The sequence below is a fragment of the Trematomus bernacchii genome, unplaced genomic scaffold (assembly GCF_902827165.1).
Source record: "Trematomus bernacchii unplaced genomic scaffold, fTreBer1.1, whole genome shotgun sequence".
Taxonomy (NCBI): Eukaryota; Metazoa; Chordata; class Actinopteri; order Perciformes; family Nototheniidae; genus Trematomus; species Trematomus bernacchii.
In genome coordinates this window covers 3,129,273-3,148,872 of record NW_022987625.1, presented here as the reverse complement: position 1 = coordinate 3,148,872, position 19,600 = coordinate 3,129,273, and the positions used below count along the sequence as shown (strand labels likewise).

The following is a 19,600-nucleotide window of genomic DNA, read 5'->3' as shown; positions in this document are numbered from 1 at the left end:
TCTTGGAAAACCACTCACTAAAATCTTTATTTATCTTAGGTTTGGGTTAACAAAATCCTTTGATTGGTAGGATCAGAAATGTTGACAGAAATAATATCTTCTGCCAGCTATGAGCTAATAACAACTTGCTTTGTGAATTGTTATATAGCGGTATACATAATCTGAATTGAATTAGCTTGCATGCGCAAGACGGCAGCATACAGCAGAGGAAATGCTCATGGAATGTTGATGCATTGATTTACTTTTTGTTTGAGGTTTGGTTATGTTGAATTGAACAAGTCGCAGGCTATGCGGTTTGTGTTATAAAAAAAACGTCTTAACCGTAAAAAGAAAATGTCAGAGGCTCCAGGCATTAGTGGTTAAGGTTTATTAATATACTCTTAATCAAAAATGAAAGTTTGACATCAATTGTTTCCTGGATATACAGTGTTAGTCATGACCAGCATGTGGCAGTGCTGCTCTAAGTATGTCAGCTTTTCCTTTAGCTTTATTGCTGGTTTTAACTTCAAATCGTTTTTTAAATGATCAGTTGTTATTTGTACGACCATTTCTGAGGTAAATGTACATGTACCTCTTCTCACAACACCATGAAACTTTTCTATACCATTTTGGAATGTGTTATGATGTGTTCTGCATTACTTAACTGAAAGAGGACCTCCTGGTTTCACAGTGTATAGACCAAAAGTGTAAAGTAACTGACCCATGTCAAAATGTTGTCCACCTTGCCCTACATTTTTTCATATCCTTTTCATACTCGGATACATCTTCGTGGACTGTCATTTATTGACATTTATTATGATAGGAAAAGCACAGGCGTAAGTAATGTTATTAACAATGTTTCAGTTTAGTATTTTGCATTGCAATTTAGTAATGAATAAATAATTTACTTACTCCTTTGTCAAAAAACTAAAAACGATTTGACCTAAGTTCCCCCTGGTCAAATGCCCCCCTGCAACGTCTCTGCAGCTTCCAATTGAAAGAAACATTGACCTAACAAGTGGGAGGTTCCCAGTCCCTTGCCCAGACCAACCAATAGGAGTTGATGGTGGCACTGCAAGTATGACAATCCCAGCAGGCTTCCCCCCCAGGAACACTGTCAAATTGTTTAATTGAAATGCTCAAGCCATTACAAATAGACTTCTGCACCATCACCATATATATTTTTTTTAAATGTTCTGTGAATAAATTACCATTGATGATTTCTTATCTTGCTAACAATAAAATGTGGAATGCACAACAATGAACTGTGTACAATTTTTAAAGATTATGTAATGCCGACTTAATCGCAAATACCATTCATCTTCCAAAAAGCCTGACAGCCTCACTTTAATACATTGTTGAAATGTTTCCCCCACTTTTTTTCAGTGTAGTTAGCTCTTTTCTTTCCTTCTCAGGAGGGTCTACAGAGAAAGGGAGCAGGCCTTTGAGACGAGTATGAAGCTGTACCAGGATGTTTCACCTGGAGATGTTGGTGTTCCCTCCAAACTATTCCCCGAAGACTCTGACGCCCAGCAAGGTTCCTACCCATATGAGTCTGCTGTGCAGGAACTGAAGCTCCTGCTCAAAGACTGCTGTCCACAGAGGAAGTTGGAATGCATTGGTGAGTCACATTGTGTTGTTTTATTCTCCCTCACCCAAGGCTGACTTTCAGGACAGATAGCTTCTCACCTGATGGTTCAATTCAGCCCGAAACCATGTGGACTGTGTGTTTTCTCTCAGGTTCTGTGAGAGATGTTGCAAAGTAAATCAGGATCTGTATTTATCATCTCAATTTGGCTATAATAATTTTGTAATCTTATGACAAGACTTTGTTTTTATTTAAAATGTGACGAAAACCCCTTGTCCTGGACCCTTTTGTGTTACGATCAGCATGTCATTCATTATATTCAGCCAATCAGTGACATAAGACAGTGATGGCAGAAATGCCTTGACAAGCTTTAAAAAATATATTTTTGAATCGTGTGAATGTTGCGATAACATTAGATGGTGGGCCGGATTTGGCCCGCGGGCCTTGTGTTTGACATGCCTGCCTCAGAAGGTATTACAAAGTGTAACATTTAGTTCACACAAGCAAGTTAGTATACAATGTTTGTTTTGGAAGTAGGATTGTTTTGTCAGTGGAGTTTCATCCTGCAGCATCAAACTGCTACTCCCTACAGTAGTTAGTAAGCTCAATGTGTTATAATTGTCAAGCGTCAATTTTGCAAAACCTTTCAAATGATATCTATGATATAAGGTAGATTTTACATTAGTCGACATGTCGGCCAGATCATCTGTACCGGTTCCCTACATATTTTTATACCAGAACAATATAGCAGCAAGTTCTTCTCTATGCAGTGTTAAACTCTTACAGTAGATGAACTATGTGATTCCCTCAGGAAGCCTGTTTGTGTTATAGCCTACTAAAAAACCTTCTGATGAATCTTTTCAGCAGTGAATTTATGGTCTTATTACTGTGAATGTATAGTTAGATTTACCTTCACTTTTCTCCAAACGAATATGCTCTAAACTATAGCCTCAGTGGAAGGAAACTACAAATAAGTAAATGGGTATCTTTTACCATGACCTGATTTCCAGTTTCAGTCGTGTTTAGAATAAAGTCTCAGTTTATCCTGTAATGTAAATGAAGATGTCATTGGAACTTGATTTCACTGGTTTACTGATGAGCATCACCTGATAGTTATCTCGGAAATGTGGGCTTTACTTTTTGGATCTGCATATTGTGATTATATTAATACACTTTTTTTCTTGTGTGATTTTTGTTTTACAGTTAGGACATTACGTCTGATCTGTGCCTGCGCTGAGGACTACAGGTGTCTTCATGATGTGGACTCCACACCAAAAACAGCCGCCATGTGAGTAATCCATCAGCTGCAACAACAGCAAACTCTTTGTCTCTGAAGCAAATACAAATACACGCTGAGGGACTGAGGGGCACATTTTAAATATGATATTTAAACCGATACAATACAACAGTGTAAGGATTTATCTAGTAAGATTATACAGAACAGTGTAGTTTCTCAGGTGTGTTCTATTCTGTTATTCGTTATTCAAACGCATCATTAAACTTCAAAATAAGAGCCCTTTCTCCATGGACTCCATGCTGATGCTGGGGAGGGAATGACTGTTCAGTGCAAGAACCCAAACACCATTTAAGATCTCTGCCTGGGTAGCAGCCCTGTCAGGTCTCATCAGTGCTCCGTTAGGCCCGGCACAGCAGGGGCTCTCCTGGCTCTGTTGCCCCCCTATAGAATGCCTCTTCCTTGCCAGGCCTAAAATTGGGTCGACCTGTCTGGGTTTGGAGCAGACCCAGGAAAAAAATACATGGGAGTTTTTTGTGAAATCTGTGATGATACACAGAGGGTTTGACAAAGGCTCAGTGGGTTGTGGCACACATTGTGGACAGCACACAGTTTGGCTTTAACATTGTCTTCAGCATCCATTTATGTTTGTTCCATTGTGGCTCATCTGTTTGTGGCTTCATATTATCCTCTGATAATTATGATTGTAAACAAATGTAGAGCTACTTTCATAAAGTGGATGGAAATCTAAAATAGAAGCTTTTACTGGGTTGTTTGGCAAGCCAGTCTTTATGAGTCAGATTATTTTTGAACAGGGCATTCAACAATTAACCAATAGGATGTCACTAACAAAACCAGATATAATATGTGTGTGTATAATAACTTATCATTAAGGCTTGTCAAATCTTGTGTGTGTGTATAGCAACCCTTAAAGTTTTGAGACTGGCTATGTCTCCTGCTCCATATCTGTCTGCTTGTGTTGGAATATCTGTGAAGTAATCAGAGACGGCGGAATAAAAGTAGAGTTGACCGGGCATGACTCCTCGAAGGTTTGTCTCCCAAAAAGTTGTGACGTTAAAGGATTATTCTGTACTCTGGTGTAACTTGGTAACAACGTCTTGTTACAACAAATCAAAAGTGAATCATGGAATTTGTTTTGTTACCTGGAAGCATGACTCAAACATGGCCAAACCCTGGAAGGGATCTGAATGAATCATTTATTTTTTCCATGTTTATTTAGTTGAAACCAAGAGTCTGACATCTCAGGATATAGTCTCGATTATCTTTGGGAAAAAAAAGTAATTGCAGCTTTATGCATGAACAGCTACTAGCTCATCATTTCATAATGGCATATCTAGCTGTGGCCACTGGCAGCTCTAATGAAATAAAACCTTCATTCAGGAGCAAACTGACTTATGGCTCTCTGTATATGTGAATGCTTTTTTTTTTGTCCATCTAAATACAGGTTGCATTTATGTGTGTCACTGCACACAGTGTGTTTTTGACCAGGCCTGATTCCGATGCCATTTGGTGCTACAGTGTTCTGTTCATCAGGGATTTGTGTATTTTGTATATATTGCATACCTGCGCTTAGCATTGTTTTGTTTTTTTTGCTGCTGCCTTTCACTTTAGTTTCACACACACACATTTGTTGTATTGTACTCACTGCCCTCTTTAATTCCTTCAACAGCATTTCCATTTCTTGTCAGTTCTTTGTCCTTGACCAACTGGGAGCTCATTTGTTCTATTGTGTTCTTTTGTCTCCAACCCTTTCTTTCTCTTTTCTATTGTGCTGCTACATTTTCCTCTGTATCCCTTTTCCCTCTACGCTTTTTTGCATTTTTCTTTACTCGTTTCACTAATATGAAATGAATTCCATTACCCATAATGGAGCCTAATCTTCTCATTAAAATCAGCGTTCATGCATGTGGGGAGAGTGCATTGTATCTTTGGAATGCAGAGACACCAGTTTCAGTGTGAGGGGATCAGTGTCTGTGTTTACTGTAGTGAACTCACAACATTATAATTCAGGCTTGTGATTGTGTATGTGAGGTCTCAGTGGTTACAAGAGGCTGTCCACGCCTCCACAATCCTGTTGGAGGAGAGTATCCAGTTGCATGGGGCCGGGTCAGTGGAGGGCCAGAAACCTACCTTCTCACGCAAACTAGCAAGCAAGCAGTTAGCCCTGCGTGTGAGTCCTGATAAACAAATGGTTAGTGTCTGCACACAGGGAGAATGCTATCAGGCTCTCATCATCTCCAAGGCTGCAATTTGACCTCCCATCAGATCATAGAGGGAGAAAAAAGCTTTATCATTCCCATCCCTGAACACGCAAACCATTTAGAACTCCTTTTTATTTAGTTTCCATTCAGACCCCTGGGGAGCACATGCAATCATTCTCTTTCAATGTCACCATTTTTATTTTACTTTGTGCTCTATTTATTTACTTATTTGACTTGATCTCAACCCCAACTTCCTTCCTTTGGTGAACAGCGGTGCAGATGACCTGCTGCCCATCCTGTCCTTTGTGGCTCTGCGCTGCCAGTGTCCTCAGCTGGTGTCTGAGTGTGCTGCTCTGGAGGAGTTCATTCATGAAGGGTGAGTCATCATGATGACAAATAATGGAAAATGTATTTTGTTTGCAACAAATATTTCATAACAGATTTGTCACGATTTTGAAGAAATGTGTATATGCACGATACCCTTCCCCCATGTGGAAAAAGTTTACAAATGGCCTGTTACTTAGAGTGAATGTTCCTGAAGTTAACCTGATACAAATTGTAGCCAGCCTGCACAATAATCATCAGTGTAACAGCTCTGATTGATGATAGGATTTTAGGACAAAAATGTGGAAAACTGAGAAAAGATGCAAATCGTTTTTGTCATGAATGTGTAATGGAAGGAAGGGAAAAGGAGTCCATCGAGAGTTACATTCTTTTCACTGAGACTACTTTGACACGACACAGCATTTCTTTTTTTAAAGGTCACCTATTATGCAAAATCCACTTTTTCATGTCTTTTATACATAAACATGTGTCCCCTCTGTTAAGGGATTCAGAAAGTTCCAGGACAAAATATCCTCTTTCCTTTTGTCCTGATCCATTTATATAAAAAACGGTCTGAAAATGAGCTGATCAGATTGGCCACTTTATGATGTCACCACAGTTTGTTGGCTTGTGTAACCATTAGCCAAAACCAAACAAGGTAACACCTGCCCACCTTATCACCTGCATCTCCTCCTAGAGCACCATTTTTGGTTTTGAACCAATCACTTCGCAGAGGGGCGTGGCCAACAGCAGCTCATTTAAAGCTACAGACAGAGGCTGAAGTCGATGTTTGAATGGTGATATACACAGTGATAGATGTTAAAGACTAACGTTTATAATAAATACATTTGTATTGATTTTAAGATCTTTTCATAGTTCATACAATCATACGTATTGGGATCATTTGTATTAATGTGGACCGGAGGGAGAGGGTGACGAGCATAAGTTTCACTTTCCTTTTTTATTTCAATTCCAACTTTGGTCATGAAGAATATGTTTCTCTGTTGTCCCCGTTCATAAAGCATAAAACAACAGCATCAGAGCACGGTGCAGAGTCTCTAGATGAGTTTACAGTAGTCCCTCGTTCTTATTAAACATCCATGTTGTAGTCCGCTGGATAGAAAACTGTAGTTTCCATAGTTTCCCCACAGCAGCAGGCGCACATTTATGACCTCCGCTGGTGCATCATAAACACGTCGGATAGTGAAAGTGCAGTCGATTCTCTAAAGCGCCGCAGTCTCTTCTCCTAAATCCTTTTGAATTCTCCTATCCACTATCCCTTAACCCCATGACGTTTCACTCAGAGGTCAAGGAATAGACGATAGGGTTAGAATTTAGGAGCTGATTTTTGGATTATTTATTTATTTATTTATTATTAATAGATTTAATTTTGCCTTCATATTTTCTTTTAAACCTGCCATAATTCCCAAACCCTACATTCCTGAGACATCATTTTTCATGAGAAACGTAGGAAAACATCTCGTAGCTTGAAAAATCGAATTAACCTGTTACGCACCGCCCCCCCCGGTACCGGGTGGATAAACGCGTCATTTGCAGGAAACAATGTCTAAGGAATCTTAATATTTAATAAACTATGAATGTTTTATATCCATGTAACGGGAAGAAACTCAGCTAACTGATCTTTTTAATTTTTTTTTCCAAAAAAAACCCACAATGCTAACACTCAGCCTCTGAATTAGCCACGAGCGAAAAAATGTAACCTATCACTGCACCTAAACTCACTCATAACTCCCTTATTACTTATCCTAGATGCACAGCCAACCCATCGATTAGCATCTCCTGGAGACACAGAATCTGGGGGTGCCCACCTCAACACTCAGTGAGAAACATTTGCGACGCTATAAACAAAAACGTACATCAAAACATGTGGCGCTAGGTAGCTACAAACGCTAACATGGCTTACCTTGGTCAAAACTGGTCTTCAATGGCATTAAAACGATAAAAAACGATGCTGCAGTTAATCCATAGATTAATCCAATGTGTCTGTGTCCTCTTTGAAATGATTTCTGATAATCCATAAGCAATAAAACTGCTTTTTAGTTTCCAAATGTCAGAGCGAGAGATCGCTTCACTCTGGTGCAAACCTGCATGCGGGAAGCCCCCACCGTTTGTTCTCACAACGAGTGTGTGTGGGGGCTTCCCCCTTCGATTCTATTGGCTCTAACGGTCAGAAAGAGGTGTCAACCATCAAAATCGACCAATGGGGGCCAGAGATATGAAGAAAAAAAACATTCTCACCCAAATCACCTCAGAGGACAGTTTTGAGATTTCTTCAAATGCCGTTGCCATGGCAACACAATGCTCACCATGAAACATGGTTTTCTCATAACTTCAGTGAAAATGCTCCAAACGGCCCAAAACTTCACAGGCTTGGTAACGCATCTAAGCGTATTATGGGATGTCATCAAATGCCGTTGGCATGGCGACAGATCATTCGCCATCAAGTTAGTTCAAAGGTTTGCAGTTCAAATATTCTGCTGCTTTTCCAAGCCTTTTTACTTTCTTTTCTTCTCTCATCACACATTCAAGCCTCCAGTGTTCATGTATCATCTAAATTCTTCACTTTCTTCTTACACATTACATTTCAGCATAGCAGTTTAGTGTCAGCTTTTCAGCATAAAGCATTCCCATTAGCAATTTCTTCAGGAATTGCATTCTCTAGTTGTATCTGAACTTTCCAAATATAGACAGATACACAAATCTATTTGTGAAATTTGTTATTGACAGAATTGTTAATAACATGGCTGATTCTTGACTGAAGAAGTGCAAAAAATGTCTTACATTATTTTGTATTGAGTGATGACCCCCGCCATTGGTCCTACAGTTAAAAACGTTACCAAGCGCCCATGGTGAGGAGCGTAGATCTTGAGCTTTCTCATCCTATGATGAAAAACATGTGCTATAATCAAGGTGCATATCGAAAATGCTACCCAATAAACACAAACTAGCAAACAAGAAGGTGGTCATAAGGCTGAAGAAGGGTCTAGTAGTGGGTCAATCTACCCCCTCAGAATAACAGTTTAGGGGAATGTCTGTCCCTGGTCCCTAGACTTTCTAAACATGTGGCCCCTGAACAATACAGTTAATTAGTTCTTATCTATCTGTAACCAGAGGAGCAGAGGAACAAGTACTTCCCAAACAGGCACTGCACTACTACGACAAATGACTGTGTAATGTGAGAGGGATAACTGTAGTAGTAGCAAACCCACACAGACTTATCACTACCTCTGCTGTAACATGTCGTCTTTTGGCTGTAACTATTTTCAATAAAAACGCTTACCGTAAATAAACTGCTTGGCAGACAGACTTTAGTAAAGCACAGATCGATAGACAGGTGTTTGAAAAGGAGCTGGTGGAGACATCATTTTGATCTTAACTACACATACACTATACAGTGTTTCCCACAGATCTGAAATATACTTGGGGGGGTGGTGGTAGCGGGGACGTGCCTTTTGTTTGTTTGTTTGTTTGTTTGTTTGTTTCTAGCCTTTATTTAACCAGGTGAAAAATCCCATTGAGATCAACGATCTCTTTTTCAAGGGAGACCTGCGGACCTTTGTGACATGCAACAACATTAACATTAACCTTTCTGTTGGTTGCTTGTTAGCAGACCCTTCACGCGATGGCAGAGCGAACAGGTACAGGCAAGGTCCATAGTGGTAGCCCTAGAGTTTAAATCTACTACCCACACATAAACATATGGACATGGGTTACTATTTAAAAAAAATTGTAAATGTATTTAGGAACCTATCCATGTGATTTTAAGTGGGGGTGGACCTCAAATCCTCTAGGGGGGTCTGGGGGCATGCTCCCCCGGTAAGATTTATTTTTTAATTTTGGAGTTAAATGCAACAATCTGGTGCATTTTGAGGGGAAAATAAAGAGACTATATCTATGGGAACAGAACACCCATATGAAACAGAACTGTATACATTTCAATAATCATAAAATGATGGCCATAACCAATAACATACCATTTCATGAAAAAACACTGAAACTTGTTTCTTTATTTATTTTTGGTTCATTTATAGTTGTGGGTGTGTCTGGGCTCCTGAACCAGCCTCACCTGTCTCCCCCCTCTCCCCCCTGCTCCTCTTTGAGGCAGCAGCAAAGACTAGTTTTAGCTCTCAACACGTTTTAAAAGTGTATCTTACCTTTTTTCACCTAGTTAACTTTTTTATTTTTTATTCATGCATATTTTACTAATCACTCCCCCCTCAAATGGAAATATGTGTTTACATAAATGGTGACCAAACCGTTTGAGACCCACTGAGATAACTTAGACTAAGTTAACTATCTAAACACTCAGAGAGTCCTTAACCTCACCTGAGCTGAGGTTATCCCGAACACACAGAGACCAATCAAGGGCTTTGATTTATGATCTGTATGACAGTGGCCATGTCGGCAGGCCACATCATGTAGACAGCCAGTCACCCTGTGTGAGGCAGACCCAGATTTGCGCAGCGTTGCGTTCATAATACATAAAAAATAAATTAAAAAATCCTCAGGCCAGCAGGCCACTTAACAGGCCAGGCCATCGGGAAACCCCCCGGTCCTCCCGATGGCCAGTCCGGGACTGGGTACAGGAGGCGTAGAGCGAGGGATCATTGTCCACAAGTTAATCGATCACAGATGGCGTCGTGGTCGCGGACGAAAAAAAAAACATTAAAAAAAAACAACAACAAAAAAACACCTAAATGGGTCGCGAAATATACTTGGGCGGCCGTTAATATACCTGGGCGGCCCGCCCAAGTAAAGTCTATGTGTGGGAAACCCTGCTATATAGACAAAAGTATTGGGCTACCTACACATTACACCTACAGGAGCTTTTATGACATCCCATTCCAAATTCTTAGGCATTAATATGAAGTTGGTCCCCCCTTTGCAGCTATAACAGCTTCCACTCTTCTGGGAAGGGTTTGTAGACATCAGACACTGATGTTGGACAGGAGGGCCTGGCTCTCCGTTCTAGTTCATCCCAAAGGTGTCCAATGGGGTGGGGGTCAGGGCTCTGTGCGGGCCAGTTCTTCCACACCAAACTCATCCAACCATGCCTTTATGGACCTTGCTTTGTGGGGCACAGTCATGCTGGAACACAAAAGGCTTTACCACTTTACGTGGTCTGCCACTTCGTGGCTGAGTTGCTGTGGTTCCTAAACGTTTCCACTTTGCAATAATACCACTTACAGTTTATCGTGGAATATCTAGGAGAGAAGACATTTCACGTACTTACTTGTTGCAACGGTGGCATCCTATTACAGTACCACGTTAGAATTCAGTGAGCCCTTTAGAACGACCCATTCTTTCACAAATGTTTGTAAAGACAGACTTCATGGCTAGGTGCTTGATTTTATACACCTGTGGCAATGGGACTGAACGAAACACCTGAATTCAATGATTAAGGAGTGTTCCAATACTTTTGTCTGTATAGTGTATGTTAAGTTTTGTGACAAAGATCTGTCCACAGACACACACAGACTATCAAGGTCAAAAAAAAAAAACAGCCATCCCTGTCGCTGCTAGTAATAAAGCATTTCTTTAAAAGGCTTTCTACACACTATCAGTGTAGTTCCATCACAATAAACAGATTTATTTACAAGAGAGAACTGACAACTTTATTTTTCAATTTTAAAATGTCTTGCTCAGTAAATATTTTTTACACATTTTCAATATATTTTTATATTGTATTTTAGAATTGTGATGATAATAAAGAAGTACCGATACAATATTTAAGACTTTTCTATCTGTATCTTAATCCTTCTCAAAAAGGCAGGCTCTCGTATGCATGTACATAGTTATCCCCCTGTGATGTCGGATTACATGGCTGTTGACAGTGCAATATCCAATTTCTAGATAACATCTTACTCTTCGGATGTGAAGCGCTACACACTCTTTAGAAAAGTTTTGTGGTCTTAAGACAAAATTGCCAACCTAAAATTGAACACATATAAAGCATATAAGAAAGTAAGCGGGGCTTTGCACAGTAGGGGAGTGCAGGTGGTCTTGAGATACTTTATTGTTGCGTGTGAGTTCGGACCACACCCAGGAGGTCTACTCACTGCAGTAAAAACAGGGACTGTAAAAGCCAGCTGGTTAGATTGGCAGTGGCCAAAGGAATGTCAGGATATTTGGGATTTGGTTTTGCTTCTCTATAAAAATACAAATAAAGTCCCACTAGATGTTTATATAGTTCAGTGGGTTGGAAGGGCTCAGGAGGAACGGAGACTGGCCACAGGGCTGAGAGAGGGTGGATACGCTCCGGTATTCCAAAGTCAGTCAATGACATAAAGGAGTCTTTAAACTATTGGCTGTGTCGGCTATCAGTCAAACTTTTTGAGATTTTATTTCCAAGTTTTATACTACCGTCATGACTGCAGTTTGCTAATAAACCAGTTGAGGCACTAAGCCTTTAAAAAAAACATTAATTTAGTAAACTAGACGAGACATAACTTTGACGCAATAAAAAATCAATCAATCGAAGCCTGATAAGATTTAATGCGCCATAACATATCCTTTCATTTTGATATTCTTTTTTACTTGAACTCTTGAGTTTTATGTCATGCTTTCTGAATGGAAGCATATTTTGCTATCTCTGCTTCTTGATGTCATTCCTGCCAACTTCGGTCAACAAATCCCAGCAATAGACTGTAGATCAGTTCATTAGCACCAACAGAGGTGGGCCAGCAGTGCACGTTTCCTTAAACAAACCAATGTTTATTATGTACACCTGATTTAAAATAAGATTGCCTTTTTAATAAAAAGTTACATTTAACTTTTTTTCCCCTATTTCATTATTAGCAGATTTGGATAATTAGTTACATTTTTGCATAGTTTTGATTACAGTCCTATGTTAATCTCTGAATTTTAGTCTAATTCTTTTTTGTCATTTTGCTCGTCTGAGCATTTTTTTTAATAATTGTTGTGTTTCATACCAGAAGTTGTCCTTTAACCTGTTAAGCCCGAGAGACCCCGGTACCGGGGCACTGCCGCAACATCTTGCAGGAAACAGTGTCTGAGGGCATGTTCATTTAATAAACTATGAATGTTTTATATCCATGTAACGGGAAGAAACTCATCTAACTGATCTTTTTTTTTTTTTTTAAACCCACAATGCTAACACTGAGCCTCTGAATTAGCAACGAGCGAAAAATGCTAACAGATTACTGCACCGAAAATCACTCACAAAACCTTATTATTTATCTTTTCTCCACATCCATGACATCGATTCACATCGTGAGGTGACACAGAATCGAAGGGTACCCTCATTATCACTCAATTATATGAAATCGTGACGTTATAAACAAAAACAGACATCAAAACATGTGGCGCTAGGTAGCTAAAAATGCTAACATGGTTACCTTGTCTCTGTAGTCTCTCCAAAGTGGTCTTCAATGGCATTAAAACGATAAAAACGCTGCTGAAGTTAATCCATAGGTTAATCCAATGTGTCTTTGTCCCTTTGAAATGATTTCTGATAATCCATGAGCAATGAGACTGCTTTTCCGTTTCTAGATGTCAGAGCGAGAGATATCTTCACTCTAATGCAAAATTACATGCGCAAAGCCCCCACCTTTTTGTTTTACAACGTGTGTGTGGGGGGAATCCCCCTTCGATTCTATTGGCTCTAACGGTCAGAAAGAGGTGTCAACCATCAAAATCGACAAAGGGGGACCAGAGATATTTTATAAAAAAAAACATTTCCACCCAAATCACCTCAGAGGTGGAGTTTTTTTGGCTAAACCTCTCTAAAAAGGTCAAATGTCACTTGTTTTGCATCAATCTTGATACAGGGTACTTATTATATGTTGTACTTTGGATTCCTAAAGCTTTTAGTCTACCTTACCATCATCCAAGGGTAGTTTTCACTATAAGTAAAAAATTATTTTTGGACGGACACTATAATTTACAGTTTTTGACTATGTAAAATCTGAATTTTCTTTAAAATAAAAAACATCTATATTGTTCTGACTTTTCTACATCCAACTCACAGGTTTATCATTACTTTGAGAAAAAAGATTATTAATTTAGATATGGTCATTTGTTCTGGGAATGTCATTTTCGAGCCTGAGACCTGAAAAACTGGCTCAAATACTGTTGTTCTTGGCATTATTGCAGCTACTTCATTATCGGATCACACTGTGCTTTCTACAGTGCGATCCATCAGAAGCGTGAGGAAGTCAAATCAAAATAAAATGAAACAAATACTTGTGAAAAAAAAAATCCACAGTTATCAAGGTTTAAGGCTGCATTTAGATTATATGTGATTTGCTCTATGCCTATCGCAAGATTTGGCAGAAAACATCCAGTTAAGTTACATTTCTATGGTTGCCTCGTCTGCTAGCCTGCGCCACTACATACATTTTCTGATTGGTTGCGGGTCGAAATGTCAGCTGTAACTTGGTCTAAGTTAAAATAATTCAAACTTTGAGCGCTACCCATGGTGTCGTTCACCGCTTGAAATAGTCAGCGAGGGCCTTTGAGGCGGGGCCTTGGTCATTTCTATGAGAGTTGCTCAGTGGAGCATGAAGACAAAATGGCCTGCCTCTGGAGAGCAAATGTTCCCGTATGTGGTCCCATAGAGAGGGCGCACTTGAGTTTTCCCTTGTGCTCAGCTTTAAGCTCATTTTACAACTCTTAGACCCTAATAATTTAAATAAAGGCAAAAAGGTTTTCGTACTGAGTAGTTAAGCTAAAAAATATATATTCGCTGATCTACGGACGTCTCACTGAAAATTAGCTTCAGCATCGGCAGCACTTCCTGGCGGCTTTTGAGCTGCACAAAGGGTAGCACTTCAGCCTGGGTGGGCAGCACCACTCTCCATAGAAACACAACGGCATTGTCTAACGGTATCATTTGAATGCAGCTTAACAGTGAGAAACTGAACTGATCTGCTTCATCATAACTGTGTGGCTGTTGTTTGATCAGATTTCACTGACAGTAACTTAACCTACAAACTGTATTCTGATTGAAATGTTAATAAACCCTGATCGGTGTATGGAAGTCACATCCACTTCAAACCAGTGAGAAAAAAACACAGAAGAAAAGTGGGTATTGCACAAAGTCAAACAGTGAGACAAAAGTCCTTCAAGTGCAATACCTAAACCTGTTATGCAATGAAGATGTCATCAGCTAAAATTCTTAGTGGTTGCTTGTTAAGGTATGTAGTAGCATGTTTCTTATTAAACTTCAGCACAAATATGTTGGTATTGTGCACCACATTATTTTACTCTCAATATCCAGAACTCAGTTAACAAGGAATAAGCGTCTTCTTATCTCCTTTCTTTTCTCTACCTCTCACTGTCTTCTTCCTGTCTACAGTCGGTCTTGTGGCACGCTCTTGTTATTCAAAGGTCGGCCAGAGTTGACATGCCCCCCCCCTCCTGTCTCCTCTCCTCTGTCTGAACAGATCTCCTCAATCACTAGTTCTTCTCACATATCAGCCCTCCATACATCATGCTGCCCAACATTTTAATTCATTTATACCGGCTCCAAAAAACACGCAGATCCATTCCACAAAGTAATTAGTTTAAGGTTCAAGAAGAGATGTCCTTTCCTCACTGTGGGAAAATGTTGATGAAGTAAATTCAGCAAAATGAATAAATTCTCTATTCTGTTCTTGGATTTTTAGAAATGTTTTGGGCAGTCGAGTCTCGTTTTTGTTAGGTCTGGTAGAATTCAATTGCTTTCAGTTTATGTCCTGCTATCTTTTTTTACCTCAAAAGTACATGCATACAAATCACAACAACGTTTCTTTCTCTGACTTGCAGATTTCTTATAATCAACTAATGTTGACTTTTTCAGCTACTTGATAGGAGAGGAAGGATACTGCCTGACCTCCATGCAGAGTGCCTTGGCCTACGTCGAGTCACTGCAACCAGGACAACTCCCTGCACACAAACTCGTATGAGAAAGGTACTGATGAACCCTTGACCTTTTAACACTTTATTTTAATGTTTGATTAATAACAAAATGCTGTTTTTTAAGATTTAGTCGACCACATAGTGAATGTTGAACTTGTGTATGTCAGGAAGCCAGAAACATCACTTAAAATGTCATTTCTATCTGTTGTGATGATGTATAGTCAGATTTGACCTTTAGGGATGAGTGTGTGGCTGATGTTCCCAGAGTGCTCCTCTGTGAGACATGGTGTTATGGCCCTGCATGTTTATAAACTGTGACATCCTCAGATGATGTTCCCAAAACTCCCAGTGCCACAATGATTTAGTGATTTATACACTGTGCAGACAGTTGTTACATGCATGACTCATGCAAATGAACTTCAGACCACATTCATATCTAACAAGGCTGTAACTCTGGAGCTTCAGAGATCCTATAAAGCCATATGGTTTCCCACCTAGCTTTTCCAACCGCTGTTTTTGTTTGTTAAGATTTCAGTTCTTATACGGTTTTCCTCAGAACTACCGACAACACAGGACACACTGCGTTGGTTACCGAAAACCAAAAGGTGCCCAATGGAGAAGTTGATAAGATATTTTTCTCTCCATGGTTTTTCATACAAACAATGAGATCGATCAACGTCATTGCCAACATGTCTAAAGCTAACAGCCTGGCTAACCTTCAAAGCTAGCAACAACACTGCTATTATCAAGTAATTGTGCCTGCATGAAGATTATTTTAGGAAACACCAACAGAATGACAAAAAAAAATGACACAATGTTAAAGGAGAGGTGTCATGGCCATTTCCACTGATCATAATTCCATTGTTGAGGTCTACTAGAATAGATTTATATTGTGCATTTTTCCAAACTCACATTGGTTTCTCATACAGCATCTCTGTAAACTACGTGTATTCACTAAATTTCACTCTCTGCCTTTAACGGCTCGTTGTAGCTCCAATAGCTCCAGCCCCCACCCTCCCTGTGAGCACAGTGTGCTCTGATTGGTCGGGACGTTGTGAATCACGCTGAGCTCCGTGGAGGTGTTGTTTCCTTGTTAGCGATACACAGCGAAACACAGCCAAACTCATCCTGAGCACACAAAGTCACAGCCGAAGTAAAAACAATAAGTGTGGCTTGATATTGAGTAAGAAAAAGGTTGATAAACGCTGTGAGAATGGGTCTGCAGATAACTGTCTGTTATCAGCCTGCAGCCAGGGAGGAGAAATCAGCCGAGCTGCCTGCTCCATGCACACAGATGTGTGTGTGAGGAAGGCCGTGGATTGGTCAATTTGGACCAATCAGCGGGGGCTTAACGTAACGGCTCCACGGACGTAACGTAACAGCTCCACGGATTGGTCCATTTCGTTCCGGGTACCGCTTGACATCATGCCGTACCCGGAACGAAATGGAAGACTCAAATGGGCAGTGACGTATCTCCAACGAGGCGTTTTGGGGAGGTATTTTCTGTGTTAGAGTTTTACTAGTTGTACTTTAAGGGTTTGTGACTCTGCACACCGTTTACATGCATAAAAACCTTCATAACACACAAGGGGACGGGTAATAACCGGAAAAGCATGACACCTCTCCTTTAAATCAGTGTTGTTGATGGGGAGGTGGATACAAGTAAATAATGTTGTTTGGGGGGCGCAGTCTGGACATTAGAGGGGCAGCATGTGGCGCACACTGCTGCCTCAGGAAGTCATACCGTCACCAAAACAATAAATAAGTTTCTTCCTTTTGCCATCAGAATAGCATTTTCTCAGTTCTCCATTTCATGTGCGTATACACATTCTCCTGTCAAGTTGTTTTGAATAAATCTCAAACTTTGCTTAGATAGTGGTAAACGCCATATTTTGAGCATACGCATTGTTAATAACTGAGGAGCCTGTTGCTTATAGAGTAAATCCTGCTTTGATCTTTGAATCTAGTAGAACCTGCGTCCCAGTCGTTGGTAAATTATGATAATTATCCCACATGTATAGAGCCTTGCTATTTGCTACCCTTTCTACAACGCTCTCCCGACAATATATTAGCAAAGAGCCTTATGTTACCAAAATAAGGTATTCTGTCTGTCTGTGACATTCTACAGATACAGATATTACATTTTGCTGGTATGATGCCAATATACGGTCAAAAGCTCATTTTCACTGTCCATTCTTGCTGCGACTGATAGCGTCAAAAACAAACCCAGAAGAAGATTACAATGTAGGCTGCAACTTGCTTTATCCTCTTAGTAATATTTTCCCTTTTTTGTTGTAGGCTGCTGCAGTCCGAGGGATCACCCTCCCAGCATGCCCAGCTGCTCTGCAGAGAGAGCAGCTGAACCTGCAGCTCCCTGCATGTTCTCCCACTGACTCAACCAGTGCCTAGGAGCTGATTATTTAATCACAGGCTGGGCTTTGCCAGGACTCTGCTAAGTGTCTTCATCCTGCTGCACTGCTGCAAGAGCTAGCACTGGATAGTCAAAGGGACTGAATGTGGGAGAGATTGGAATCCTCTTAGGGAACCTTTGGAAGTGAAGCCATTGATTATATGAATGCGGACAGAATATATTGGTAAACTATATTCCATGCTAATTCTTTTTTTTCTTCCCTGAATAAGGAAGCCAACCACATGTGCTTCAGTTATAGCATTTCAATGTTTTAGGAAAGCCACTTGAAGACCACAATGCCTATTTTTTTTTTTTAATTATAAACGCATGGCGCAAACTCAGACTCAACTAGATCTTTAAGACTATAAAATAAGAATTGTATTTGATGCACTTGGGGTGAGGCTACACTCGATGATGGCTGAGTTTTGACTAGATCTACTGGAGAAAGAGATCTAACACACTGGAGGAGCACAGGGAGAACAGTTTATACTGTATGTCAACAGTCACCATGTTGGTTACCCTTTCATTTACATCAGGGTGAGGGTTAGGTGGTACTGACTGAAGGTAGTAATGCAGTTGCACTCTGCACTATCTGTCAGTGTGTGTGTTGCAAGCCTTGCCACAAAACGTCTATCTTTTTAATGCCAAGTTTAAAAATCAACAAACCCTCCAGAGATAAGGTACAAAGTAAAGTCATTGTCACAGCTTCTCACCTATTTCCCAACTACCTCGACATCTACACCGAAATGGCACGCTTAATAATTGGAAATGGATTATCCATCCATCTTGGGGCACTTTTAAAACTGTAGCTGTATGGTATTAAACAGATGGTGTCATGTTGATTGGACGTGACGAGTTCTTTAGTGATATTCGACATTTTTAAAATGCAATGATGTCCTTCAAACTCATTGCTTTTAAAAACATGCATAGTTTTAGTCTGTTACTGACGAATCACGTTTACTCGATTGACCGTTCCCAAAAGCATGATGTTTTTTCTCTAGTGTGCTTTTGTCCAGTCCAGGCAGACATTGGTTTAAAGTGCACCAATCAGCTTGAGTTGTGGGTGCATTAATGCATTTGAAACTTCAAAATGAGTACCAAGTGTGCTGTTGTGGTGCCTCTAGATATCTGTAATCATGGTAGTTGATGGCAGTGATATCAAATGTACTAAATGCTTAATAAGTTGGCGGCTAAAATCTGCAAAAATATTGTTTGGTTGTTTTGAAGACACACCGGAAGCGGACTGGCATCCAGTGTAGCGGCTTAAAAAACTGCAGTTTTATAAATTGTCATTTGATTTAGTTTGTTGGCTTGCTTGAATTGAATTGAATTTGTTTTATTTCTGCATGGGCCCAAAAGATGTGAAAATATGTCCTCAGAACTGTTTTGGTTTTAGTAGCTACTTTTTGTGACTTAACACCAAAAACAGATTTATGTCTATGTAACACATCTTATTCTTTATGTAATTATAATTAAAATGACTAACATGTTTGCAAAGTGGATGAATCCACTTCATTGATGTAATGTACATGTTGGCATTGTTTTTGAAAACGTTTGTTATTATATAACATTTACTGTGAAAGGCTGGGAATGTAAGAATGACTGATGAATGTGTGTTTGAGTCAATAAAGATAATTATTTAAATAAATGAATGTGTTGTGGTCTATCTAGATATCTGACTTCCCTCAGCAGCAAAGAAGCTTTAAAGAGGTCCTAATCGTCTTCAGGTGTATATCAGTATTTAGTGTCTCTACTGTGACATCATGTCTCCATGCTTTAATGTTCAAAGAGCTCTTTATTGTTCTCATACTGCCTCTTTTCACCCTCTGTCTGAAACCAGAGCCCAGTCTGCTCTGATTGGTTAGCTGGAGAGCAAGTGTTACATAGTGATGTCACTGTGTCAGAAGTAAACAAAGGAGTCCAGTGGATGCGTTTCAGGCAGGGGCGGGGGGGGGTTGGGC

General features: G+C 39.9%; 1 protein-coding gene across 2 annotated transcripts in view; it reads left to right on the top strand.

Moving 5' to 3' along the window:
* Positions 1-19,281, top strand: part of vps9d1 (VPS9 domain containing 1) — a 37,991-nt gene extending 18,710 nt beyond the window's left edge. For both annotated transcript variants that reach the window (XM_034132903.1, XM_034132902.1), the window contains 5 exons: positions 1,395-1,600; positions 2,771-2,855; positions 5,295-5,399; positions 15,171-15,281; positions 17,528-19,281. In XM_034132903.1, the coding sequence (XP_033988794.1) occupies positions 1,395-1,600; positions 2,771-2,855; positions 5,295-5,399; positions 15,171-15,276 (502 nt within the window). In that variant the 3' untranslated portion in view covers positions 15,277-15,281; positions 17,528-19,281. The remainder of the gene's footprint in view (positions 1-1,394; positions 1,601-2,770; positions 2,856-5,294; positions 5,400-15,170; positions 15,282-17,527) is intronic.
* Positions 19,282-19,600: the final 319 nt, after the last annotated feature.